Here is a 23,743-nt window from a genome sequence, read left to right as displayed (position 1 = left end):
TTCTGGGCCCAGAGTCCAGCTCTCTGGACAGAAAGCATTATGGGCTATACCCCAATGGTTTGGGGTCCGGTTGCTGACCACTTTAGCACTGAGGCCTTTGGACAGAACCGGTTAGCCCACCTTAATCCCAAGGATGTGGAGGCAAGCTAAACCATGACCAACACCTAAGACACTGGCGTAAAAACTGAGGTACTCCTCCTATGGGAGGGGGTTATATAGGGAGGGGCACTTCCTGTTTGAGATTGCCAGTGTCCATCACCTGAAGGTACTCCATATAACCCATATAGTAATGAATATGCCGCTCTGTGTCCCGTGATGTACGATAAAGAAATTATGAATTTTTAATTTTTTTCTTATTTCCTTTTTTAATTGTTTATTGGTACCGCTAATAGTCCTATTGGCCCCCTATTCCCTTCTTGACTATTTGGTTAATCTTAAGGATGAAGGTACCCCTCATTATAATATTAATAAAATCTACCCTTGAGGCTTCTTTTCATAATATATATATATATATATATATATATATATATATATATATATATATATATATATATATATATATATATATATATATATATATATATATAGACACACACACACACACACACACACACACACACACACACACACATATATATATATATATATATTAGGGCTGCGCATCTTCACCGGTCTCACGATTCGATTACAATTCTCAAGTCCACGATTCGATTCAATTCCGCGATTGCAGCGCAATTGCGCATGGCTCTCCCTCCAAAATACTAAAGGAGATGATCATGCAGCACGGCGGTTTTAACCCGATGGTAAAGCACTGCTAAAACTAGCATCGCTTTACCGCTACCACCCCAGTGGGAAAGTACCCTTAGGTATTAGATGTGCAAACAATAAGGTGAGAGCACATCTAATAACTACAGAGAGTAATGGAAATATGGAGTTCAAAGTGAGACTTGCTATTACCTGGAGGGATTGGCATTTAGGTGGTTAAAACAGGCAAAACATGTAATATCAACTCACTGCCTGTCAAATGCCTCTGAAAAGTGACCCGAGCATGGATCACTTTTCAGAGGAGTGGCAATGCCTGCTGCAAGTGAATAAAAGCCTTTGGGCTCACACTGGTGTGCTGTGGTTTGGCTGCAGTGCTGGTGTACTGGCGGGTTTCTAGCCACAGAACCTCAGACTTTTAGGTTGCACATTTTTGTTGAATTCTCTGAAAGTGTACCAAAGATGCAGCATGCAGGACATTCTGTGCACTTTCAGAACATGCAGTAAAAATGTGAAACCTCTATGGAGCCAGGGGCAACATGCAGGAAGACTGCCAGTACACCAGCACTGCAGACAAACAGCAGCATGTCAGTGTGAGCCAACATTATAACACATCACCTAGGGCAAGGTATTGTCACAGGCTGCTAGAAAAAAAAAAATCTTTAGCTGCAGAGGAGAAGTTCACTTACTTGGCCAGTCCCAGCCTCCAGGAGACTCGCTGGATTCGAGCAGACTGCTCAGATTGAACTTTCCCACCCACACATCCTCTTTGTACAACACAGGCTGCCCGGAGTGTGGGCAGGGAAACAGAGAAGGTCCAGCTCCTGCCAGCCATTCGTGTGGAGGAAGGAGGGGATGGGCGGGGTTGTGCTGTGCTCTGTAACACAGACTGTCAGCTCAGCCCCGTGGTAGAGAAAACATCGCTGGCTCACTGGATGCCGCGCTCATTTGACTGACTGCCTCTCTCCTCTCAAGTCTCACGTCTCTCCTGGCGTCAGCCCTTCCCGCCTTTCTACTGATCTGATAGATATATATATATATATATATATATATAAAATCTATCTATCTATCTATCTCAGTCTATGCTTTATGCCTAAAAAGCACAAACCATCAAGACCACTTCAGAGCAACGAACAACCAATACGATCCTGTAATCCAGGACTGTGCCTTAAAGAGGAGTTCCACCCAAATTTGAACTTCCGCTTATCCCACTCCTCACCCCCTTACATGCCACATTTGGCATGTAATTTTTGGGGGGGGGGGGGGGGAGTGGGGGCTTCAGGAAGAGTGGGACTTCCTGTCCCACTTCCTCCTTCCTGTAGGCGACTAAGCTTAATCGCCTACAGGAAGGGGCTGCTGTAGGCGATCGCCTAGGACACGTCACAGGTCCTAGGCGATCTCCTGGCCAATTACACGGCGCAGCGCCGGGCCGCTCGCGCATGCGCAGTGGGTGCCCGGCCGTGAAGCCGAAAGCTGTCACGGCCGGGTGCCCACACTGAGAATGAAGATGCCGGCCGGGGAGGGGGGGAGAGGAGCGGAGCCCCGGCCGGCGCGTCGCTGGAGCAGGTAAGTGTCTGTTTATTAAAAGCCAGCAGCTACACTTTTTGTAGCTGCTGACTTTTAATAAACATACAAATTGCCTGGAACTCCCCTTTAATTGAGCAATTACAGAAATTACCTTATGCTTTTTTGTGGATGTCCTAAAGTAGGGGTGGGCAAATAATTCTCCCAAGGACCACACGAAAAACTGGGACTATTGTGAAGGGCTACACTTAATTATGCTCAATATAAATTTTGGACTTGGGAAGGTATGCAAGTACAGTAAAACTTTGGCTTGCGAGCATAATTCGTTCCAGAAACATGCTTGTAATCCAAAGCACTCATAATCAAAGCGAATTTCCCCATAAGAAATAATGGAAACTCAAATGATTCGTTTCACAACCATTTATTCATAAATCCTTAAAGGAACACTAAAGGTTCGTTTTTTATTAGATCAATTGATTGCTGTAAGCTAGAGCATTTAAATATCACTTACCTCGTTTTTCCTTTTGACCTCCAAAATACAGTAATCCAGGTTTGAAAATGCGATTTTCCTGTCTCTCCTCTTCTTGCTTTCCACCAGCATATGAGCCGTTTTGCATGGTGGAAAGCAGAATGTGCTCACCCCCTCCCTATGACTACAGCCCTGCGTGAAGATGCTCTCTTATCCCTCACAGGCGTGGAGGCTAAGCCTAATGGGAACTGTAGTGTAGAACTGGCCGTGATGTAGCAAGAATGAATGCGCACCGCAAACCAGGAAGTCAGTGAGAATGATTCAGGAGTGACGGAGGTGAATAAAACCGCTCGATTTCAACAGGTATCAAACTAGTTATAATGCAAAACATTACTTTTTACTTTATCAGCTACTGTCAGACTTTAATTTAAGAGGAAAATATTTTTGTCTTTACAACCCCTTTAAGTTTATAGTCCATATAACAATACGTTTATCCACAAATGGAAGCCTCCATAAAGGAGATTACAGTAATACCTTGGATTGCCAGTAACGCAGTTAACCAGCGTTTCACAATACAAGCCATTTAAAAAAAATCCTGACTGTTTGCAAGCGTTGTCTCGCAAACTAGCAGGATTCATGCTTCTGCGGTGTGCAGTACCGCATTTAGCCAGAGGTGCAGGGGCGCCTGTGACACTCAGAGCCGTTTGGATGCACTCGGAAACACTCCGTTCCCGAGTGATCCCGAATCTCGCAGAGGAACAAATTATCTTCATTTCGATTGACTTCTATGGAGAAACTCCTTTTGATATGCGAGTGCTTTGGAATACAAGTATTCTCCTGGAACGGATTATGCTTGTAATCCAAGGTTCCACCAAGTAAAACCTTGGTTTGAGTGTTTTGCAAGAATAAAAAGCCAAAGATGAGGCTTGCAGGTACTTTTTTTTTTTTAAGCGTACCGCTCCAGTGTGAAAGCCCTCGGAGCGGCTCTTTCAGGGCGCTTTGCAGGCACCATTTTTAGCGCTATAGCGCCTGCAAAGCGCCCCAGTGTGAAAGTAGCCTAAAAAGGAGTGGTGCCCAAGTGTAGCAATATTGTTACATTTAATGAAGGTGCAACATTTAGCAACTCACATGATTGATGATTAAAAAAGGCACATCAAAGTATGCAGGCATTCGGTGTAAAGCTGTCCACCTAGACCATCATCCGCACCAATGGTCCTCACCGCTGTCAGTCTACAATTGTGACCGGGGAGCCATCAACGTTGTCCCTACCGTGGTTCAAGCCTCGCTTTCCGAACGCTCTACTGCAGGGTAGTCTTCCTGGTCACGATTGCAGACTGACAGCGGTGAGAGCTGGCGGTGCAGAGAATGGACTATGTGGACAGCTTTACCCGGGATGTCTGCATACTTGGATGTGCCTATTTATCATCAACCATGTGAGTTGCTAAATGTTGTATCTTCATTAAATGTAACCATATTACTACACTTAGAGGTGCCTCTCTTCTCTTTTATACTTTGTAGCGCCTTCTGGATTTTGCATCTACTGTATGTAAAAACTTAGAAAACAAAAACACCAGGTGCTAGGAATAATAGGTACACTTGAAGTGAAATCAAATGCCCTCTGAAAACCTATGCTGGGATACTCATTGTGCAGCAATCAGGAAAGCAGATTAACTCAGCCGCCACTGCCTGGATCAATGCAGCTTGATCTTCAACATGATCCTAGATGTGGATATCCTGGCCATCAGATTTAGCAACAAAGTACTTCTGTTTTTTGGACAGAACCAAGGATTCCCAAGGGTAGCATCAGATACCTTGATAATTCCATGGTCTAGGTTTAGGCTAATCTATGCCTTCCCCTCAGCGCGAATGCTACCTCAACTGCTCCACAAGATAGAGCACGGAAAGAAGACCAATTCTCATTGCTCAAAACAGGCCTAGAACAACCTGGTACACAGACACACTGAAGACTACTAGATAAGGCCAGGACTCCAAACATGCCAGGTTCGCAGTCTCAGGATCCTCTGTCCCATTCTGTTTTTTTAAAGTCCCTGGCTTTAATGGCATGACTGCTGAAGAACAGGTCTTAAAGGAGACAGAGGATCAGAGGAAATCATTCCTATCTTGCTAAAGACAACAAAGGCCACACACACACACACACACAAAAAAAAAAAAAAACACGACAACAAAAGCCACTTCCAGAAAGATCAATCATATCTGAAAAGCCTTCTTGGCCTAGAGCGAGTACAGGAAATAAAATGTCCCTCTTCCTTGTCAAAACCTCTATTAGGTGTATCTCACATCAAGCACTTAAGCATGGAGCGGTTTGCCTAGTTGTTGCCCACTCATCTAATTTATTGCTTGGGAACCTCCCAGCTTATGTCCTGTAGTGAAAAATTAGGACAATAATAATAATAATATTATTATGATGATTATTATTAATTTTGATTTACCTCTAAATTCCCGTTTTTTAAGTAAAGTTTAGAACACCCTTCCTTCTATTCCTTGGTTAATCATCATTAATTGTTACAAAACAAAAAGGAGTCATGGAGTAGTGTAGGGTTATAGGGAAGGTGCTCAGAGGGCGTATTCTGAAAAGCTTGCCAGTGTCCAATCACCTGAAGGTATGAGCTTATAACCCATAGTCTACGAATACTCAGCCTGTACACCATTTGGAGTTTACAGGAAAGTCAAAATTTGTCTTTTTGTGGCCAGTGTCATTGTCTGTACTTTGCAAATTAAAGACAATAATAAAAATAAAAGAATCTAAGCAATTAGATAGTACAATAACTTATGCAAGAAATTCTACATACTGTGTGTGCTGCTGGACAGCCTGTGCAAGTGCTGGATTGCTTTCCATGGAAGTAGTGACAAGCGATGTCAGAAGAGAAAGATACCATATAGCTGAAGCATCAGATATGGATACTACAGACTTTTTTATCTTCTGGTAGCCAACAGCACGGAGGCCATGTATCCTTGTATCACAGCCATCACTCAAACAGCGCTTGATGTTGATCTGGACATCTTTGGAGAATCAAAAAAAAGATACACTTTGTTATTCTGTCACATATATCCTTTATTACACTACAAGTTTTAAAACTCAAGAGTAAAAGGAAACCACTTAAAATTACTTACAAAGAGTAAACTGAAATTCAAGATATTAAAACATGAATTATGTTTCACAATTTTTTTTTAATTTCCTGCATATTGTATTTTACGACACTTCTGCCCATATTATAGGTTGGTGCCCCTTAATTGGTGTTTATTGTGTGTGCCAGCATCGCAATACAACCGAACCAAAAATCAAAAAAATAAAAAATGGGACTCTCATTCTAGCACTCACAAAGAAACTTACAACACTACACGTTGTTGCATGCAATGTAAAATTTCTGCAATCACCAGCCAGTGGAATTCTCAACACAAAGCCCAACTACATGCAACACATATTGGGTCCTGAGGAAGCGGCTCTACGCTGCAAAAGGCATAGACTTCTGAACATACAGAGTTACGCTGTTGTAATGTCTCTAAACTATGTACGTGTGCTGGTAGATCAACTACAATCTAGGCTAGGGTATATATTTTCACCTTCTTGAGGGAATATATTGATGGGTGCTGTCTGTATGCAATTTTTATGGCAAAAATAAAATGATGATATTTTAGAAGTATTTTCCGAGTTTTAAGTTTCTTTATGAGTGCTAGAATATATTAAAAAAAATGCTTCTACATCTTAAATATATTTAGATAAAAAAAAAAAATAATCACTGTAAATGAGCTTTGTTTTTATTATTTACATTTTTCTCCAAGGTGCCTATTGCATTGAAATATTCAATGCTTTAAGGACATTGATCTCACCTAGCGCCTTTTTCTACCCTACAAAGGAAATTCATCTTCTCATGTCTTTGTAATGACTTGTTTTAGTCATAAATGTAAGTAGCTCAGGTTTATACATGTTGAAAACCATTAGCATCAGATAAGTCTATGAATGTTCTCTTACCCAGGTCATGCTGCAGTTTCCAACAGCTCATCACAAATAGTTGAACTTGATCTAATGTTGAAAATGTTTCACCACTCATCAAAGTAGCTTTGTTAGCTCAAATGAGGGTCAGGAACATACGCCAGCATTTATACCTACATGGGTAATCTGTAACCCTAATTTAAATACCCTGGAACGTATCAAGGCAGGATGTTGATAGTTCAAAAACATGATGGGATTTATTAAAGTTTATGAAACCAGCCAATAAATAAAGGCCATGGCACCTTAACGCCTGACACATGTGTAAATAGTTTGAGTTACATAGCTGAAGGTCCGATTTGTAAAAAGAAAAAGCATGTAGGAAGGAAGGATAAAAGGATGAAGGGAAAAAAAAAAAAAAAAGTTTCTTGGTGAACCCCCCCCCCCCCCCCAAGGAATGACTCCACAACATTATTATTTCTGAGTATTATAAAAATATACATTTGTATAACCAGATGTGCTTAAAAACCATGTGAACATATTGCACCTCCTCAAAAGACCCCCATATAGTTGTGACCTATCCCCATGGAATATGAACATACAGCTATTCAAACCAGGTTTGACTTTAGGCAATGTCTCAACAAATGAGCAATATCAGAAAGATGCATATAAACAAAGGCATTGGAATTCCACATTTATAGCTTTTCTACATGTTTCATGGCACAAGCACACTTCCTCAGGAGGTCATAATGTCTATATAAAAGGAAATAACTTTTTTTTTTTTTTTTTTTTTACAAGCAGCTACATTGGCTGGTTAGTTCAATAAGTTTTGATACCTTAGCTCAGTGATGGCATTTGTGACGCATAACAACAACTTCTATGCGTTTTTTAATAATACACTCTTTCATACGGTCATAACTTCTTATTTTTCATTTCTTGTTTTATAGATATGGTGACCTCCACACCTCCTGAGGAAGCAACCTTGTGCTATGAAACATGTAGAGGAACTACAAATGTGGAATAGTCTCCAATCCATTTGTTTATATGCATCTTTCTGATATTGCTAATTTAAGACACTCTCTAAAATTAAAGTTGGTTTGAATAGTTGTATGTTCATATTGCATGGGCAAGAGTCACAACTATATGGGAGTCTTGAGGAGGCACAAAATTGTGTATATGTCATTAATCAAGGGCTTGATACATTGCTTTGAATCTAGGACCCAGTTAAAAGTTAGGAGCCAGTTCTTTTTTGACTGGCAGGGCTTTATTTTTGGTGACAGAGATGGCCAACGGTTGATCTCCAAACGTGGTCACTGAAAAGGGGGATTCATACTATGGGGGGGGGGTATCTAAGAGGGGTCCTTAATATGAAGGGGCTCTGATTTAATTGGGGGGGTGCTAACAAAAAGGATTCTGATCCAATAGTGGGGGAGTTAATATAAAGAAGGAACCCCAATCTGATTGGGGAGGAGGGGTGGTCCCCTAAGGAGATGCCAATATAAAGTAACTCTGATCTAAATGGGGGGGGGGGGGGGGTGGGAGTGATCATGATATTGTTGTCTTGACACTGTTGCAGCCCACTTTAGAGAGAGTTTTCTCTATTTCTGCTCCTCTTGCACATTCTGTATAATAAAAGGAGCAAAAATAGAGCAAACTCTAAAGTGGGCTGTAACAGAGTCAATACAATAGTATGTCATCAATTAGTGAGGTTTGTGTGTGTGGGGAGATTTTTCCACTGGGGTGGGCAAGAGATGTAGGAAGCAAAAGAATGTCCACCAGACTAACTGTAATTAAAAAGGAAACTAATCCTTTTGGGTGGACCAATTATTTAACCAAAAGAGATCTAAAAGAGACCAGTGGATACCTAAAACAAACAAACTTGGCTAAAAGAGCAGACTACATGCAGCAGTGTTTTCCTCTAGAAAATATGGAACATATGTTATGCAATGCAATTCTAATATTGTATCATGCCAAGTACATAAAAAAATATCTCTTAAGAGGATATGCCATCATAGAAATGTTATTGGTACATTCCAATTATGGTCAACAAGAGAGAATTTGTATGTGGTATTTTAAAGCTGCATACACGCTATAGGAATTTCAGCCAGTCCCCAAGGAAGTACACAACATGTTTAAAGTGCACGCAGGCTAAACGAAAATAATCTGTGTGCGCATGTCTAGCAAAAGATAGGCGAAATCATTATTAAAAAAATAACATTACCGTTAAATAAAAAAGGGGACAGATATATACACATGAAAGACTGACAGAGTGTAAGATTTATATTTGAACAATGCGCTTCAGTTACTGGATTGACTCACACATCTGACTTATGTTAGCGTTTTCCAGCAATGTCACATAGCCTGAAATATGGCTGGGAATGTGGACCTCGCGAACCTCCTGTAGGTTGCTTGGATTTCGCCCCACCGCCACTGCAACTTGCTGAGGCATGTAGCTCTGGTCTGCAGAACATACAGCAATGGATAGGTGTCTCAATACAATATCAGGCTTCATTCTTAACCTAAAAGGGGAAGAGAAATAGGCTGCATTAAGAATACGTGCAAGTAGCACACAGTACTAATTATATTGTTATATGGTTTGGCTGGAAACAGAGACCTTTGTCCAACAAGTTTTTTTTTTGTTTGTTTTTTTTGTTAAAAACACACCTGTTTATAAAAAGGAATGTAGAGGCTTCCATAGTTGACATCCTTTAGAAAGGTTTTTTTTTCTGACCATCTCTGAACTTATTACTTTCAGAGCCCCTGAACAATCATGCAAAAAATGCAGTCAAATCTCCCGATTCAGAGAGTTTTTCTGGGTCAGTGAATGTAGTAAAAGCTCAGGTCCTCAGAAAAAAAATATATATATTAAAAGCCAGCAGCTACATATAGGCACAGGAAGTGGCGTAGGTCCCCGCGGTCACCACGGTGGTCTATGCCAGGAAGTGGGAGCAAATACCTGTATTACACAGGTATCTGCTGCTCCCCCCTTCCCAATGAAAGGTGCCTGAACTCCACTTTAAATAACTACCAGTCAACAAGCAGCAGAAGTCACCAATATCAGCTTTTGCATTTATCCCAATACAGGCTTCTTTTACCATAATACAAGTTTTTTTAAATTAAAATATCTACTGATGTGTGAAAGTATTCACAGCGCTTCACTTTTTCCACATTTTGTGGTGTTACAGCCTTATTCTAAAATGGATTGAACCAATTTTGCGCAAAATTCTACAAACAATAGCCTAATATGACAATGTGAAAGAAGTTTTTTTTTCTTTGCAGATGTATTTAAAAAAAAAAAAAAAAAAAAAAAAGTCACATATACATAAGTATTCCCAGCTTTGATATGCGAGTACTTTAGATTACGAGCATTCTCCTGGAACGGATTATGCTTGCAATTCGAGGTTCCACTGTACTTGAAGCACCTTTGGCACCAATTACAGCCTCAAGTCTTTTTGAGTATTGTTTCCCCCCCCCCCCCTTTAAGTTGGAAAAGTGTTCTGTCTAGATCCTCTTCTTGTTCTTTTAGAAGAAAGGTTTGTAGAGGCCTTAAGTATTGGCCCGTTGAACCAGGCATCGTTGAGGTCATCAGACCCAAAACCAACATCAGCTCTCTGATCGATATTGGGAGGTTGTTCTGTATGGAACTCTCTCCCGGTAAGGCCTTGAACTTTCTCTTCCGGTAGAAACGTTTTCTGCTCTGTGGAGTTATTTTAACAAAGAGTGTTAAAATTAGAATGTTCTATTTTTTGGAGAATTAGTATGATGAGAGCACCTTAAAAGCCCCTATGAGCTATATTTAGAAAGCATCACACCCCCTGTATATAATATGCGGTTGAAAATACTAAAGTCCCCTGGCAGCACAATATATGGAAATCATTTTTAGTTCTCAGGCAGCCCTAAAACCAACTTATTGTAGATTTGGAGAGGAAGGTGGTCCATTACATTGGTTGCGAGTGGAAAGGATCCCCATTTACAGTGGTGGCCATAATAGTACCTTAAGAGACAGCTTAAAAAATTATTTGTGTTATGAAACTGGCTCTGCTGAGTGGTGTTTGACCTTTATATTTTGATTGTGCTGGAACAGTTATGGAGCAATCAATCACAACTCATGGAACCTCTAAGCAACCTCTGGAGAAACCTTAGGGTTCCACTAAAACTTGAATGGGATAGGCTGCATTTAAGTGCAATGGCTGTCTGGCTAAAAAACCTCTATAGTTATTATTCGTATACAAAAAACAAATCACAGTAATATTCCTTACCGTATCCAGTGTGAACGAGCACTGCCATCTGACTGCCAGTATGAGGTTGTTTCTCCATTAGTCATCTTGTCTATATCTGATGAGTTGGATGAGGTTTCTATGCTACTGTAAGACTTTGTTATGGTTTTATACTTCAAAGATTCATCACTGCCAGTTGGAACAGCTGGACATTCTGTAAAATAAGACAAAGGATAGCTAGCTTGGATAAATACATAATCAAAAGAGAAAACATCAGAGTGGTTGTTGGTGAGGAATCATCCCATTAAACTCCATGAAGCATTATTTCCACCTAAACTGACCACATAACATCAAATTAGAAAGCAAAAAAAAAAAAAAGATAGAAAATGTTAATATATATATATATATATATATATATATATATATATATATATATATATATATATATATATATATATATATATATATAAAAATATATATATATATATATATAAATATATATATATATATATATATATATATAAATATATATATATATATATATACAAAGACACCCCAAAACTCAAAAATGGTCCCCAGTAGTTTGTATGGCCCCCAAGTGCTTGTATGCATGCCTGACAACATTAAAGCGGGAGTTCAACCATTTCTTTTTTTTCCCCCTTAGCTTCTTGCTCGTTCGGTCTAGGGGAATCGGCTATTTGTATTAAAATATGATCCGTACTTACCCGTTTTCGAGCTGCATCTTCTTCCGTCGCTTCCGGGTATGGGTCTTCGGGAGCGGGCGTTCCTTCTTGAGTGACAGTCTTCCGAGAGGCTTCCGACGGTCGCATCCATCGCGTCACTCGTAGCCGAAAGAAGCTGAACGTCGGTGCGGCTCTATACTGCGCCTGCGCACCGACGTTCGGCTTCTTTCGGAAAATCGTGACGCGATGGATGCGACCGTCGGAAGCCTCTCGGAAGACTGTCAATCAAGAAGGAACGCCCATTCCCGCAGCCCATACCCGGAAGCGACGGAGAGGATGCATCTCGTAAACAGGTAAGTAATGCTCATATTTTAAAACAAATAGCCGATTCCCCTAGTAAAAACGAGCAGGAATCTAAGCCTAAAAAATGCCCTCTAAGGGTGAACCACCACTTTAAGGCATGCTTCCAATGAGAAGACGGATGGTGTCCTGGGGTATTTTTCCTCCCAGATCTGGACCAGAGCATCACTGAGCTCCTGAACAGACCGAGATGCAACCTGGCGGCACTGGATGGACGGAAACATAATGTCCCAAAGGTGTTCCTTTGGATTTAGGTCAGGTGAGCATGGGGGCCATTCAATGGTATAAATTTCTTCATCCTCCAGGAACTGGCTGCATGCTCTCGCCACACGAGGCCGGGTATTGTCGTGCACCAGGAGGAACCCAGGACCCACTGCACCAGCGTAGGGTCTGACAATGGGTCCAAGGATTTCATCCCGATACCTAATGGCAGTCAGGGTGCCATTGTGTAGCCTGTAGAGGTCTGTGCGTCACTCCATGGATATGCCTCCCCAGACCATCACTGACCCACCACCAAACCGGTCATGCTGAACAATGTTACAGGCAGCATAAAGTTCTCTGTGGCTTCTCCAGGCCCTTTCACATCTGTCACATATGCTCAGGGTGAACCTGCTCTCATCTGTGAAAAGCATGGGGCACGAGTGGCGGACCTGCCAATTCTGGTGTTCAATGGAAAGTGCCAATCGAGCTTCACAGTGTCCGGCAGTGAGCACAGAGCACACTAGAGGACGTCGGGCCCTCAGGCCACCCCCATGTAGTCCGTTTCTGATTGGTCAGAGACATTCACACCAGTGGCCTGCTGGAGGTCATTTTGTAGGGCTCTGGCAGTGCTCATCCTGTTCCTCTTTGCACAAAGGAGTAGATACTGGTCCTGCTGATGGGCTAAAGACCTTCTACGGCTTTGTCCAGCTCTCCTAGAATAACTGCGTGTCTCCTGCAATCTCCTCCATGCTCTTGTTCTGGGAGACACAGCAAACCTTCTGGCAATGACACGTATTGATGCACCATCCTGGAGGAGTTGGACTGCCTCCTGTGCAACCTTTATAGGGTCCAAGTATCGCCTCGTGCTACCAGTAGTGACACTGACCCTAGCCAAATGCAAAACTAGTGAAAAACAGTCAGAAAAGATGAGTAGGGAAAAAAAAAATGTCAGACACCTCCACCTGAAAAAACATTCCTGTTTTGGAGGTCGTCTTATTGTTGCCCATCTAGTGCACCTGTTAATTGAAATTAACAGCAAAGCAGCTGAAACTGATTAACAATCCCCTCTGTATACACCCCTCCCCCTCTGCTACTTAACTGACCAGTAAGGATGAGCTCTGGCTTGTTCTCATAGAACACGTGCAGAGCCCGCCAGGAAGTGTGCACGGCGCTGTGTTAATCACAGCCAGGGAGGCATTGTCCCGATGCTCGGCTGCAGGGATTGTGAAATGTCTCCCTGGCTGTTATTAGCGCAGCGCCGTGCACACTTCCTGGCGGGCTCTGCACGTGTTCTATGCGAACACGCCAGAGCTCATCCTTACTGACCAGATCAATATCCCAGGAGTTCTGATTCAAAAGTGTTCCTTTAATTTTTTTGAGCAGTGTATATTCTCATAGCATGCATAGTGGCCACTCCCTTTTGAGGATTATGCAAAGATCCCTAAATATTATTGTATATTTGCTTTCTGTGAGACTGGGACACTGAGAAAGCATACATGAGCTGGTCAGAGACTGTGGTCATGATGACACAAGAGATGGTCAGAGACTGTGGCCATGATGGCACAAGAGATGGTCAGATACTGTGGCCATGATGATGCAAGAGATGGTCAGAGACTGTGGCCATGATGATGCAAGAGATGGTCAGAGACAGAGGAAATACAAGGAGATGGTTAGAGACACAGAACATGATACAGGAGATGGTTAGACTGCATTTTTCTTGATCTTTTTACACTCAAGGTGCCAATAATGGCCAACAATAAATGTATATTAAATTGACTATATTAATTAAAAGTGGAATACATTTTTTTATATATATATATATATATATATATATATATATATATATATATATATATATATATATATATATATATATATATATATATATATATATCAAATTTTCGGCCTAGTGCATCCTTCATTTTCGGGTTGGGGCACCAAAATTTCCATTTTTTAGAGTGTACCTAGATGTAATAAGAACAGCTACCCACCTTTATCTTTTTTGAGCAACCTCTCTAAATAATCTTTCAGCACTGAGGATCGCATAGTAAAAATGTTATTGCAGCACTCCAGAATAGGATAGGGGATCACAGTACTAGGAATTCGATTTCGATGTAAAAAACGGAGTGTCTTAGAAGAATGTAGGTTAAGACGATCTTTTGATTTGGAGAATATGTCGATGAAACCTGGAAGAGGGGGAAAAAAAAATTCCTTCTTAACATACACATGTAATAACTATCGAATTCGCTGGTATATAATTAAAAGCAAACTTCAGTTTCCACCTGAATACAGATATTTACAGTAGGCCAAAGCAATCCTAGAACAAGGGGTTCAAATAAATCTGAAAATTACAGCTACCACACTGATATGGTGTTGACTTGTCTGTACTAACAAGTTGAAAAACATGTACTCATGCAAGGCAAAGCAATAGGCTTGCTTTTGGTTTAGCTTCAACATAAGGAGAATTAGTCCTGAGCTTGCACAGTGCTGAGGACTCTCTTTACACCACCATTTAACATTGATGAGGCTGAGCGTACGAATAACCAAGCTCCATCACCGTCATGTGGGAAGTCAGAGGAGCAAGTTACATTTTTATTCAATTCTTGCGACCCACTGGAGTGGCATGGCAGCAAGAGGAAGGCAAGTAGAAAATATTATGGCAAGGCTGCTACTAAAGAGAACATCTTGGCTTGTTTTTATGAGCAAAGAACTGTTTCACTCAAAGTGGCAAGCAGGTAAATTCTTTATCATTTTGTTTATTCCCTTTTGCACTTCCTCACCACTTCCCTGCTTTTATACACAGCTAACAAACAACAGCTCTATAGTTTGGCTTCTCAGAAGGCTTCCCTGTAAAGCATGTTTTACATATCCAAGCAAGCTATCCAAAGTAATTCCAGCTTCATCACAGTTATCAAGCCATTCCGAATAATTTTCTGTTTTGATATCAACCTGCAAACTTTGCAATATTATGTCACATTTATCAAACATGCAATTTTTTGTAATGTGAACAAATTTATTTCTGACAAGCAGATAATGGAATGCGAGGATCAAACAACTGATCTCATATTATGTTTGTCTCAATGCATGACGGCTACTTTCCCACTGGTACAACACGACGTGGATCCGACTTTGCCCTGCGACTTGAAGTCCGACATCCGTCCAACTTCAATGAACGGGTATCCAACTTTGATCCCAACAATGCCAGGCACTTTGTGTCTGGTATGAATCTTTAGGGGAAACTCCACACCAAAATATAAAAAACAAAAAAAACACACACACACACACACACACACACACACACACACACACACACCGGTTCCCCCACCAAGACAATACCAGACCCTTTGGTCCGTTGTGGATTTTAATGGGAACCCCCAAGTCGGGAAAAAAACGGCATGGGGGGTCCTCCCCCGAAAATCAATACCAGACCCTTATCTGGCCGTCAGGGTCTGCAGGTGGGGGGGCTTATCAGAATCTGGAAAATCAGATCCCGGCCCCCCACCCTATGTGAATGTACCCCTACCCATTCACCAAAAAAAAAAAAAAGTAAAAAAAAAAAAAATGCAGTACACAGGTTTTTAAAGTAATTAACCCTTTTGTCGCCAGACTTAACAGTGGGGGAGTAGACATCGTGATTGTGTGAAAAACTGACAGGCAGCCTCCTGCCTATCAGGTGAGAGCATTCTGGCGGCGCCACTGCCGCCCGTTCGCTCTCACACAACCCCGGTACCAGCGGGGCCCCCCACCTTCCCAACCGGAAGGGACGTGGCGATTGAACGAACCAATTGGTTCGCAGAGGCACACTTCCGGTTTCGGCTCCCTGGATGTTGCAATAACTACACGGCTTGCAGGGCTGCCAGCCCCAGGACTTCCTGTAAGAGGTTCCATCGCTGCCCCATTCTCAAACGGCCTACCATCTGACCTGGGTAACAGTCACTTATCCCACGGACCGTCGAGTGACACCGGACCTCATTATATTGATATGCCCATTCAGGTCATCCCTTGTGAGTAGCCATTTGGCTGTTTGTCTTTAATAAATGCACATGTAATACTGAGTCTGGCGCTCCTTGCTTTCTTCATTGTATCTTTCAGAGCTTGCTTCTGCTTTCATGATAGCTGCCGCCAGTGCAAATCTATACAGATTTGCGCCATCTCCTCTTTTTTTTGAATGATGCCTGTAACTGCTGCAGGCATCATTCAGATATCCCCACTCAAAGTCAAGGACTTCATATGACAGATGGCGGGCAGGAAGAGGTTAAAAAAGTATCAGTAATCGATATCAGCGAGTACTTGAAAAAAGTATCTGTAATTGTACTCCGTCTTAAAAAAAGTGGTATTGGTGCAACCCTACTAAATGAGGAAAGGGCGGTGCGAGAGAACCCTTAAACAAAAGGCCATCATCAAGGAATGAAAGACTACGAGTCTCTGGAACAAACTCCCCAAACCTAGGGCCTGACGTTTCAGGGTACATGAGGTCAATTTTTGATCCAGCCCCATCTGTAGGAGGCAAGTAGCCAACTCATAGAATAATGATGGTGGAAGTTCCTCTGGTAAATAGGACCTTGAAACCGAAGGTCTGGATGATTAAAGAGGCCAAGGTAACTCTGCTAACAGAAAAATGTCCCAAGAACCAAGCCCTTCTTGGCCAGTTTGGGGCCACCAAAATCACTGTAGCCCTAACCACCTTGATCTTGCGAAGCACACATAGGGGTAGATTTACTAAAACTAGAGCACTGAGAATCTGGTGCAGCTGTGCATGGTAGCCAATCAGCTTCTAACCTTAGCTTGTTCAATTAAGCTTTGGCAATAAAACACGCAAGCCGATTGATATGGAGAAATTAGCCAATTTTGCACTCTCCAGCTTTAGTAAATAAACCCCATGGTAACAACTAAAGCAGGAGGAAACTCCTAAATCAGATGAAACTGAGTCAGATAATCTACTGGATAAGGTAAAACTCCTGCGCTGTCTGTGAATGGAAAAACGGGGGAGGAAAGGTGAAAGGGGCACTGCTGCAAATACTAAGAAGGTCTACCTTAATAGACAAAAGTGATATATGAAACAAGTAATAGATATCTGCACTGTGAAAAAATCTTAATTAATACTAAAAAAGTGAATGGAGGAGGGGCACAAGTGACTAGAAACAAAGTGTTATAATATGATAGCAGTATAATGAACAATCTCTACATACACAATAGTGATACACATATGATCTGAAAAAATGGAATAAAAAATAAAAAATAGAAAAGTCCAACAGCAAAAGAACAAACACACACAGTTCTTGATAGATCTGATACAGCCGATGGATGAAGAGAAGGGGAAGCACTCAATGGAACAAGACCCCGCAACCAGAATCTGGTGAAAAAGGTAAGCCGCACACCTTAAAGTCTCACACACACACACACCTCTAGTGGTCCCAGCAGCTCACCTCACGGCTAATGTAAATAGCCTGTTTACAAAACACTTGCATATGAAGTTCTGGTCTTTATGGCAGATGTTATTCTTATAGTCCCAGTACTGAGCAGTACATGTAAAACAAGAGAGCATACAGCAGAATGGTGTAATACTGATATATCAGGAAGCCTAGCACGTAACCAGCGTTGGATGCACTCACATGAATGAAAAAATATGGGGCTTATCTCCACGAGCAGCGAGCTCGTCAGTGTCCTGCTTCTCCTCTCTCTCCAAGTCTCCCGTATGTCAAGCTAGAGATGCTAAGTGACTCGAGTAGCAGTGTCACAACAAACAACAAGAAAGAGGGAAGGAGGGCACATCGCATAACCCAGTAAACAAGGTGAATTTTAATAAAACCAGCATAAATAAAAACTCACATTTGAGCAGGTAAAACTTGCATAATCTCCACGAGTAGCGAACTCGTATTGCCGTCCGTCGGATGCTAGAGTGTGTCCAGCGCTCCAATCCCGACGCGTATCGTCACACCACGTGACTTCATCAGGGGAATCTACTGCCAAGGTTTGAGGATCACTTATCCTGGACACAAATGGGGCAGTTTCTTGTTAAACCTATACACCAGAAGATTCACATCCGTAGTCCACCAAACAATGACAGATCCTCCAAACCAGGGCTGTGGAGTCGGTAGATAAATGTTTTGACTCCTAAATGTTCCGACAATCTAAATTTAGTAGGAGTTGGAGTCGGTGCATTGTTTGCTGACTCCGACTCCAGGTACCCAAAATTTCCTCCGACTCCACAGCCCTGCTCCAAACCCCCCATTTACACACACAGATCCGGTTCTTGCTCTGTCATGAGCGATCGCGGGTGCCCATCGGAGGCTTCTTAAAGAGCCCACATACAGCTATGATAGCTCGCGCAGGGGAGCCAACCTGCCGCAGTATAACTGTGGCGGTTGGTCCAGAAGCGGTTAACAGAACAAAGGTTTTCCTTTCAATATCTTTCAGCTACCTATATAGTCACATGCAGGTTACACAGTGCTGGCTACTAGCTTTTTAGAACTTCTGTCTGAGTTTTTTAAATATTGTTTATTTTATCTTCAATTTTACATTTTCTATGCAGCACTAATGGAATAGCTAACAGTTCATAGATGTTCTATTAATCAGAATGTTAGCCGAGGCCAATAGTGGCATTTTTCAAGGAAATGCATCTACTTGCAGTCAATTTCATGTCTTCTATGCCGCAACAAACGGCAATATCTTACCAGCTCAGAGATGTAAAATTAATCAGAATCCAAAATAAGCTAATGCTAGCCTTATCCAACCTACAACCAGAAGCTTAAATGTCATATCTCCCATGGAAACTTTGGGTGGTAGGTTGTCTTGATCCATTTTTGTAACTGAAACTGGTTGATCTTGCTTGAAAATTGCTATGTGCGAGACCAGTAAAAAATATTTTTACCATGTAGTTACTTTATATTATCTGTATAATTGGAAAGTACAGTTACAATATTTAATTCCCCAAGATAAAAAAAAAAAAGAGTAGTAGAGTAACAGAACCCATTTTCACAAAATGTGATTTTTAGGAAGTGAACGACCGCGTTTGTTTCTTTTAAACAAAACAACCATGTTTGCTCTGTTTGCATGGCAAATCAACAGGTTTATTTAAAAAAGGTTATAACGGCTTCTGCGTGCGCCACCACAGCAAGCTGCATGCCAAGGAGGAGCACAAGTGGGCTTGCTCCCAAACTGGGCATGCGTCAATAGCAGCTGCCCAAGTGTCCTGTGACGAGAGGGACCAGCACTACTGCAGTCAGGCAGAGTGTTGGATTGAGAGAGGGCTCAGGTAGGTATAAAAAAAAAAAAAAAGAAGAAGACGAAAGAAGACGAAAGAAGACGAAAGAAGACGAAAGAAGACGAAAGAAGACGAAAGAAGACGAAAGAAGACGAAAGAAGACGAAAGAAGACGAAAGAAGACGAAAGAAGACGAAAGAAGACGAAAGAAGACGAAAGAAGACGAAAGAAGACGAAGGTGTCAGCCTTGAAAGTACTGAACATTTTTTACCTTAATGCAGTATCTATATATTTTTTTTGTTTATTTAGATAGAATGGGTAGGTTAGAACCCCTGTCAGGGTTTATTGCTTCATAAATTAAGCCTGCAGGGTGGAGCACATGTTGGGATGTTGCCTGGATGAATAGAGTTAGGGTTGCTTTTACCTGCTAACCACTCTGGCTAGGTGAGGTGTGCTGTGCCTGGGCTATCCCTTCCCATTTCTGCAGCGTGCTTTGGGTCTGGGACTCTGGAGGGACCCAAAGCTGAGGACATAAGGAAGTGTAGCTAATTGACTTGAAAACAGCAGGAGGCACATTTACTATTAGACCTCCTTCATGCACCAATTTAGTTGAATTCACTAGATTCCAGCTTCATTAGTATTGACAAAGTATTGCCATGCATGCATGCAGCTGTACAACAAAAGGTCACCTGGGGTTAGGGACAGACGTCCTAAATTGGACTGAGCCAGATGCATTCAAGCTTGGGCTGCTTTTCATGTGCACTGACTTGTCATTCTTTCCTGCAAGAATATGCCGATTCTAGTTACTGGAATCTGATACGTGGCTTAAAAGGCCTATTTTTTGCCATACGTAAAACATCAGTGGACCACAGAGAAGGAGCAAGAGGGTTGCATGAAATCCCCTAAAACACCAGTTTGACATACCTGTAATATTATGGTGCAGGTATCTTTCTATAGGGCTAAAAAAAATATAGTGGCTGTTAAAAATGTACTAGCCATCTGTGTGCTGAGAAAATGATAAGTATTTAGCAATTTAAGCATCTAAAAACGGCTGTGTACATTCATTCACAAGCAGAGCATTTCAGTCAGAGAACAGTGCGATACTACTAGGAAGTGACGAAGCAGTTTAGAACTAGCCACAAAAAAAAAAGAAAGAAACCAAGCATGAAGCACAGACCAGGAAACACATTTCAATATGCAAACATTCCTATTATTCTCAGTAAAGGCAGGGAATCTGATCACCAAGAGAACCGCCAACACAAACAAAACAAAATCATGTGACCGATTTTACATATGCTCCGGTAAAAAGCAAGCATCCTTAAGACAGGGTGGCTTTGGCCTGTAAGGTTACCTGTTGATAGCAAAAGTTCTCTATAATAGTAGTGGGAACAGGCAAAGCAAAATAAACCTGTGTTTAGAAAATGATCCTAAATTCAACACACCTAACAGGTTGCATTTAGGGCTGAAACAACTAAATCGACACAAATCGATGAAAATACAACAACTATTTTCATAATCAATTAGTTGATCGGGCAATTAGTAGGCCAGCATACACAATGCATTATTTGTTTACATATCAGCAAATACAGTGCAACACACACAAACACAGCTCAGTACACCACCCATACATATTAGTATACATAGTGCAGCACAGATACAGCTCGGTACACTGTTCCTACATGTCAGTATACATAGTGCAGCACACATGCAGCTTAGTACAACATCCACACATACATATCAGTAAGCATCTGAGAACTTGTGAATGTGTGAGGTGCAATGGCTCATGGGACATGTAGTCCTGGGCAGGAAGAGGAAGTGAGTGATCCTAAAAAGGCAGAAGTTTTTCTTTACCTCGCTATAGGGGCACTCTATACTATACTTTGTGGCTTGCTATAGGGGCACTCTGAGAGGAGGAGCCAGAAGCACCAGTAGGGGACCCCATAAGGATCAGGACAGATCTGTGCAAAACCGTTGCACAGAGCAAGTATGACAAATTTGTTGTTTATTTAAAAAAAGAAAAAAAATCCAACGTTTACAATCAATCACTTTAAGGGCTATGTGCAAGAAAGATCAGCATCCATCGAAACCCAGAGAAGCTGGAGGCATTACACACATATTTAAAGTAAAAGACAAGGGAGTTTGTCATTCATGATATATTACAATACTGTCTGAATATCTGCAAAATTGTGTTTTAGGATTTTTTTTTTCTTAGAATAAAAACTTGGATCCGAGATCGATTGTATGTACCAGATTAAACCTCTGTATACTAGATATATTATTCTGTCCCTTATTCTCAGGAGGGGGATTAGATATTTGTTCCCCAACCATGTAGCTGGTTATTTATATTTACCACAGGACGTCTTCCCAGAATCGCGCTCCCCTGGGGCGCACACACGGGAATGTCCGTGACCACCGGGTCCGCATCACGGATCGTGGTAAATTGCCGCTAACAGCGGCTGTTTACCACGTGATCGCTCTGTCCAATGACGGAGCGATCACATGTAAACAAACCGGCGTCATTTGATGACGCCGGTTCCTCCCTCCTCTCTCTGTACCAATCGGTACAGTGTGAGAGGGGAGGGGGAGAGCGCGGGTGTCAGCACGCTGTGGCTGGATCTGCGACTATTCATCCAACCATCCCTGCAATACCCACCCCCCCCCCCGCACAATACTCTGCAATACCCCCCCCCACAATACTCTGCAATACCCCCCCCCCGCACAATACTCTGCAATACCCCCCCCCCCCGCACAATACTCTGCAATACCCCCCGCACAATACTCTGCGATCCCCCCCCCCCCTGCACAATACTCTGCGATACCCCCCCCCCGCACAATACTCTGCGATACCCCCCCCCCACAATACTCTGCGATACCCCCCCCACACAATACTCTGCGATACCCCCCCCACAATACTCTGCAATAACCCCCCCCCCCCCACCGCACAATACTCTGCAATAACCCCACCGCACAATACTCTGCAATAACCCCCCCCCCCAATACTCTGCAATAACCCCCCCCCACCGCACAATACTCTGCAATAACCCCCCCCCCACCGCACAATACTCTGCAATAACCCCCCCGCACAATACTCTGCAATACCCCCCCCCGCACAATACTCTGCAATACCCCCCCCCGCACAATACTCTGCAATACCCCCCCCCGCACAATACTCTGCAATACCCCCCCCCCCGCACAATACTCTGCAATACCCCCCCCCGCACAATACTCTGCAATACCCCCCCCCGCACAATACTCTGCAATACCCCCCCCCGCACAATACTCTGCAATACCCCCCCCCGCACAATACTCTGCAATACCCCCCCCCGCACAATACTCTGCAATACCCCCCCCGCACAATACTCTGCAATACCCCCCCCCCGCACAATACTCTGCAATACCCCCCCCCGCACAATACTCTGCAATACCCCCCCCCGCACAATACCCTGCAATACCCCCCCCCGCACAATACTCTGCAATACCCCCCCCGCACAATACTCTGCAATACCCCCCCCGCACAATACTCTGCAATACCCCCCCCCGCACAATACTCTGCAATACCCCCCCCGCACAATACTCTGCAATACCCCCCCGATATGACGACACCACCCGGAGCATGCTGGGAATAAGACGTCATAAGAGGCCTATATAAATCATCGTGCACCGCACACCCGGCATTACAGCGGGAGGGAACGTCATGGCAACATCGGAAGAAGGTAGAAGGCGACGAGGAAGCCCGGACTGAGCTGGCCGCTGCTAGTAAAAGAGCTGCAAGAAGATAGCGGCGGCCAGCCCCAAAGAAGGCATCGGAGAGCGGGAGAAGAACCGGGGAGAGCGGAGAAAAGACCCCCGAAGTCAGTCAAATTTTAAAAACCTGTGTTGTGTGTTTATTTTATTGACACTTTTCCTCCCGGTGTATTTTCAGTCAAATTTTAAAAACCTGTGTTGTGTGTTTATTTTATTGACACTTTTCCTCCCGGTGTATGAGTAGGGGTACGATGTACCCCATACTCATTAACGTAGGGTGGGGGGGCCAGGATCTGGGGGCCCCCTTATTAAAGGGGGCTCCCAGATTCCGATAAGCCCCCAGCCCGCAGACCCCGACAACCAACGGCCAGGGTTGTCGGGAAGAGGCCCTTGTCCCCATCAACATGGGGAAAAAGGTGCTTTGGGGTGGGGGGCGCAAAGAACAAACCCCCCATGTTGAGGACATGCGGCCTGGTACGGTTCAGGAGGGGGGGGGGCGCTCGCTCGTCCCCACCCCAATTCCTGACCGGCCGGGCAGCGTGCTCGGATAAGGAACTGGTATGGATTTTGGGGGAAACCCAACGCCGTTTTTTTGGGGTAGGTGTCCCCCTTAAAATCCATACCAGACCGA

At 42.9% G+C, this 23,743-nt stretch overlaps 1 protein-coding gene across 2 annotated transcripts in view; it reads right to left on the bottom strand.

Annotated features, from left to right (window-relative positions):
* ZZEF1 (zinc finger ZZ-type and EF-hand domain containing 1) overlaps nt 1-23,743 on the bottom strand; it is a 300,633-nt gene that overhangs the window by 261,150 nt on the left and 15,740 nt on the right. For both annotated transcript variants that reach the window (XM_040336714.1, XM_040336715.1), the window contains exons 3-6: nt 14,157-14,351; nt 10,964-11,135; nt 9,024-9,223; nt 5,566-5,776 (exon numbers count right to left, since the gene is read on the bottom strand). In XM_040336714.1, the coding sequence (XP_040192648.1) occupies nt 5,566-5,776; nt 9,024-9,223; nt 10,964-11,135; nt 14,157-14,351 (778 nt within the window). The remainder of the gene's footprint in view (nt 1-5,565; nt 5,777-9,023; nt 9,224-10,963; nt 11,136-14,156; nt 14,352-23,743) is intronic.

This window comes from Rana temporaria, chromosome 2, assembly GCF_905171775.1.
Source record: "Rana temporaria chromosome 2, aRanTem1.1, whole genome shotgun sequence".
In the NCBI taxonomy this organism is placed as follows: domain Eukaryota; kingdom Metazoa; phylum Chordata; class Amphibia; order Anura; family Ranidae; genus Rana; species Rana temporaria.
Note: the sequence above shows the minus strand (reverse complement) of the source record. Positions and strands in the feature narration are given on the sequence as shown.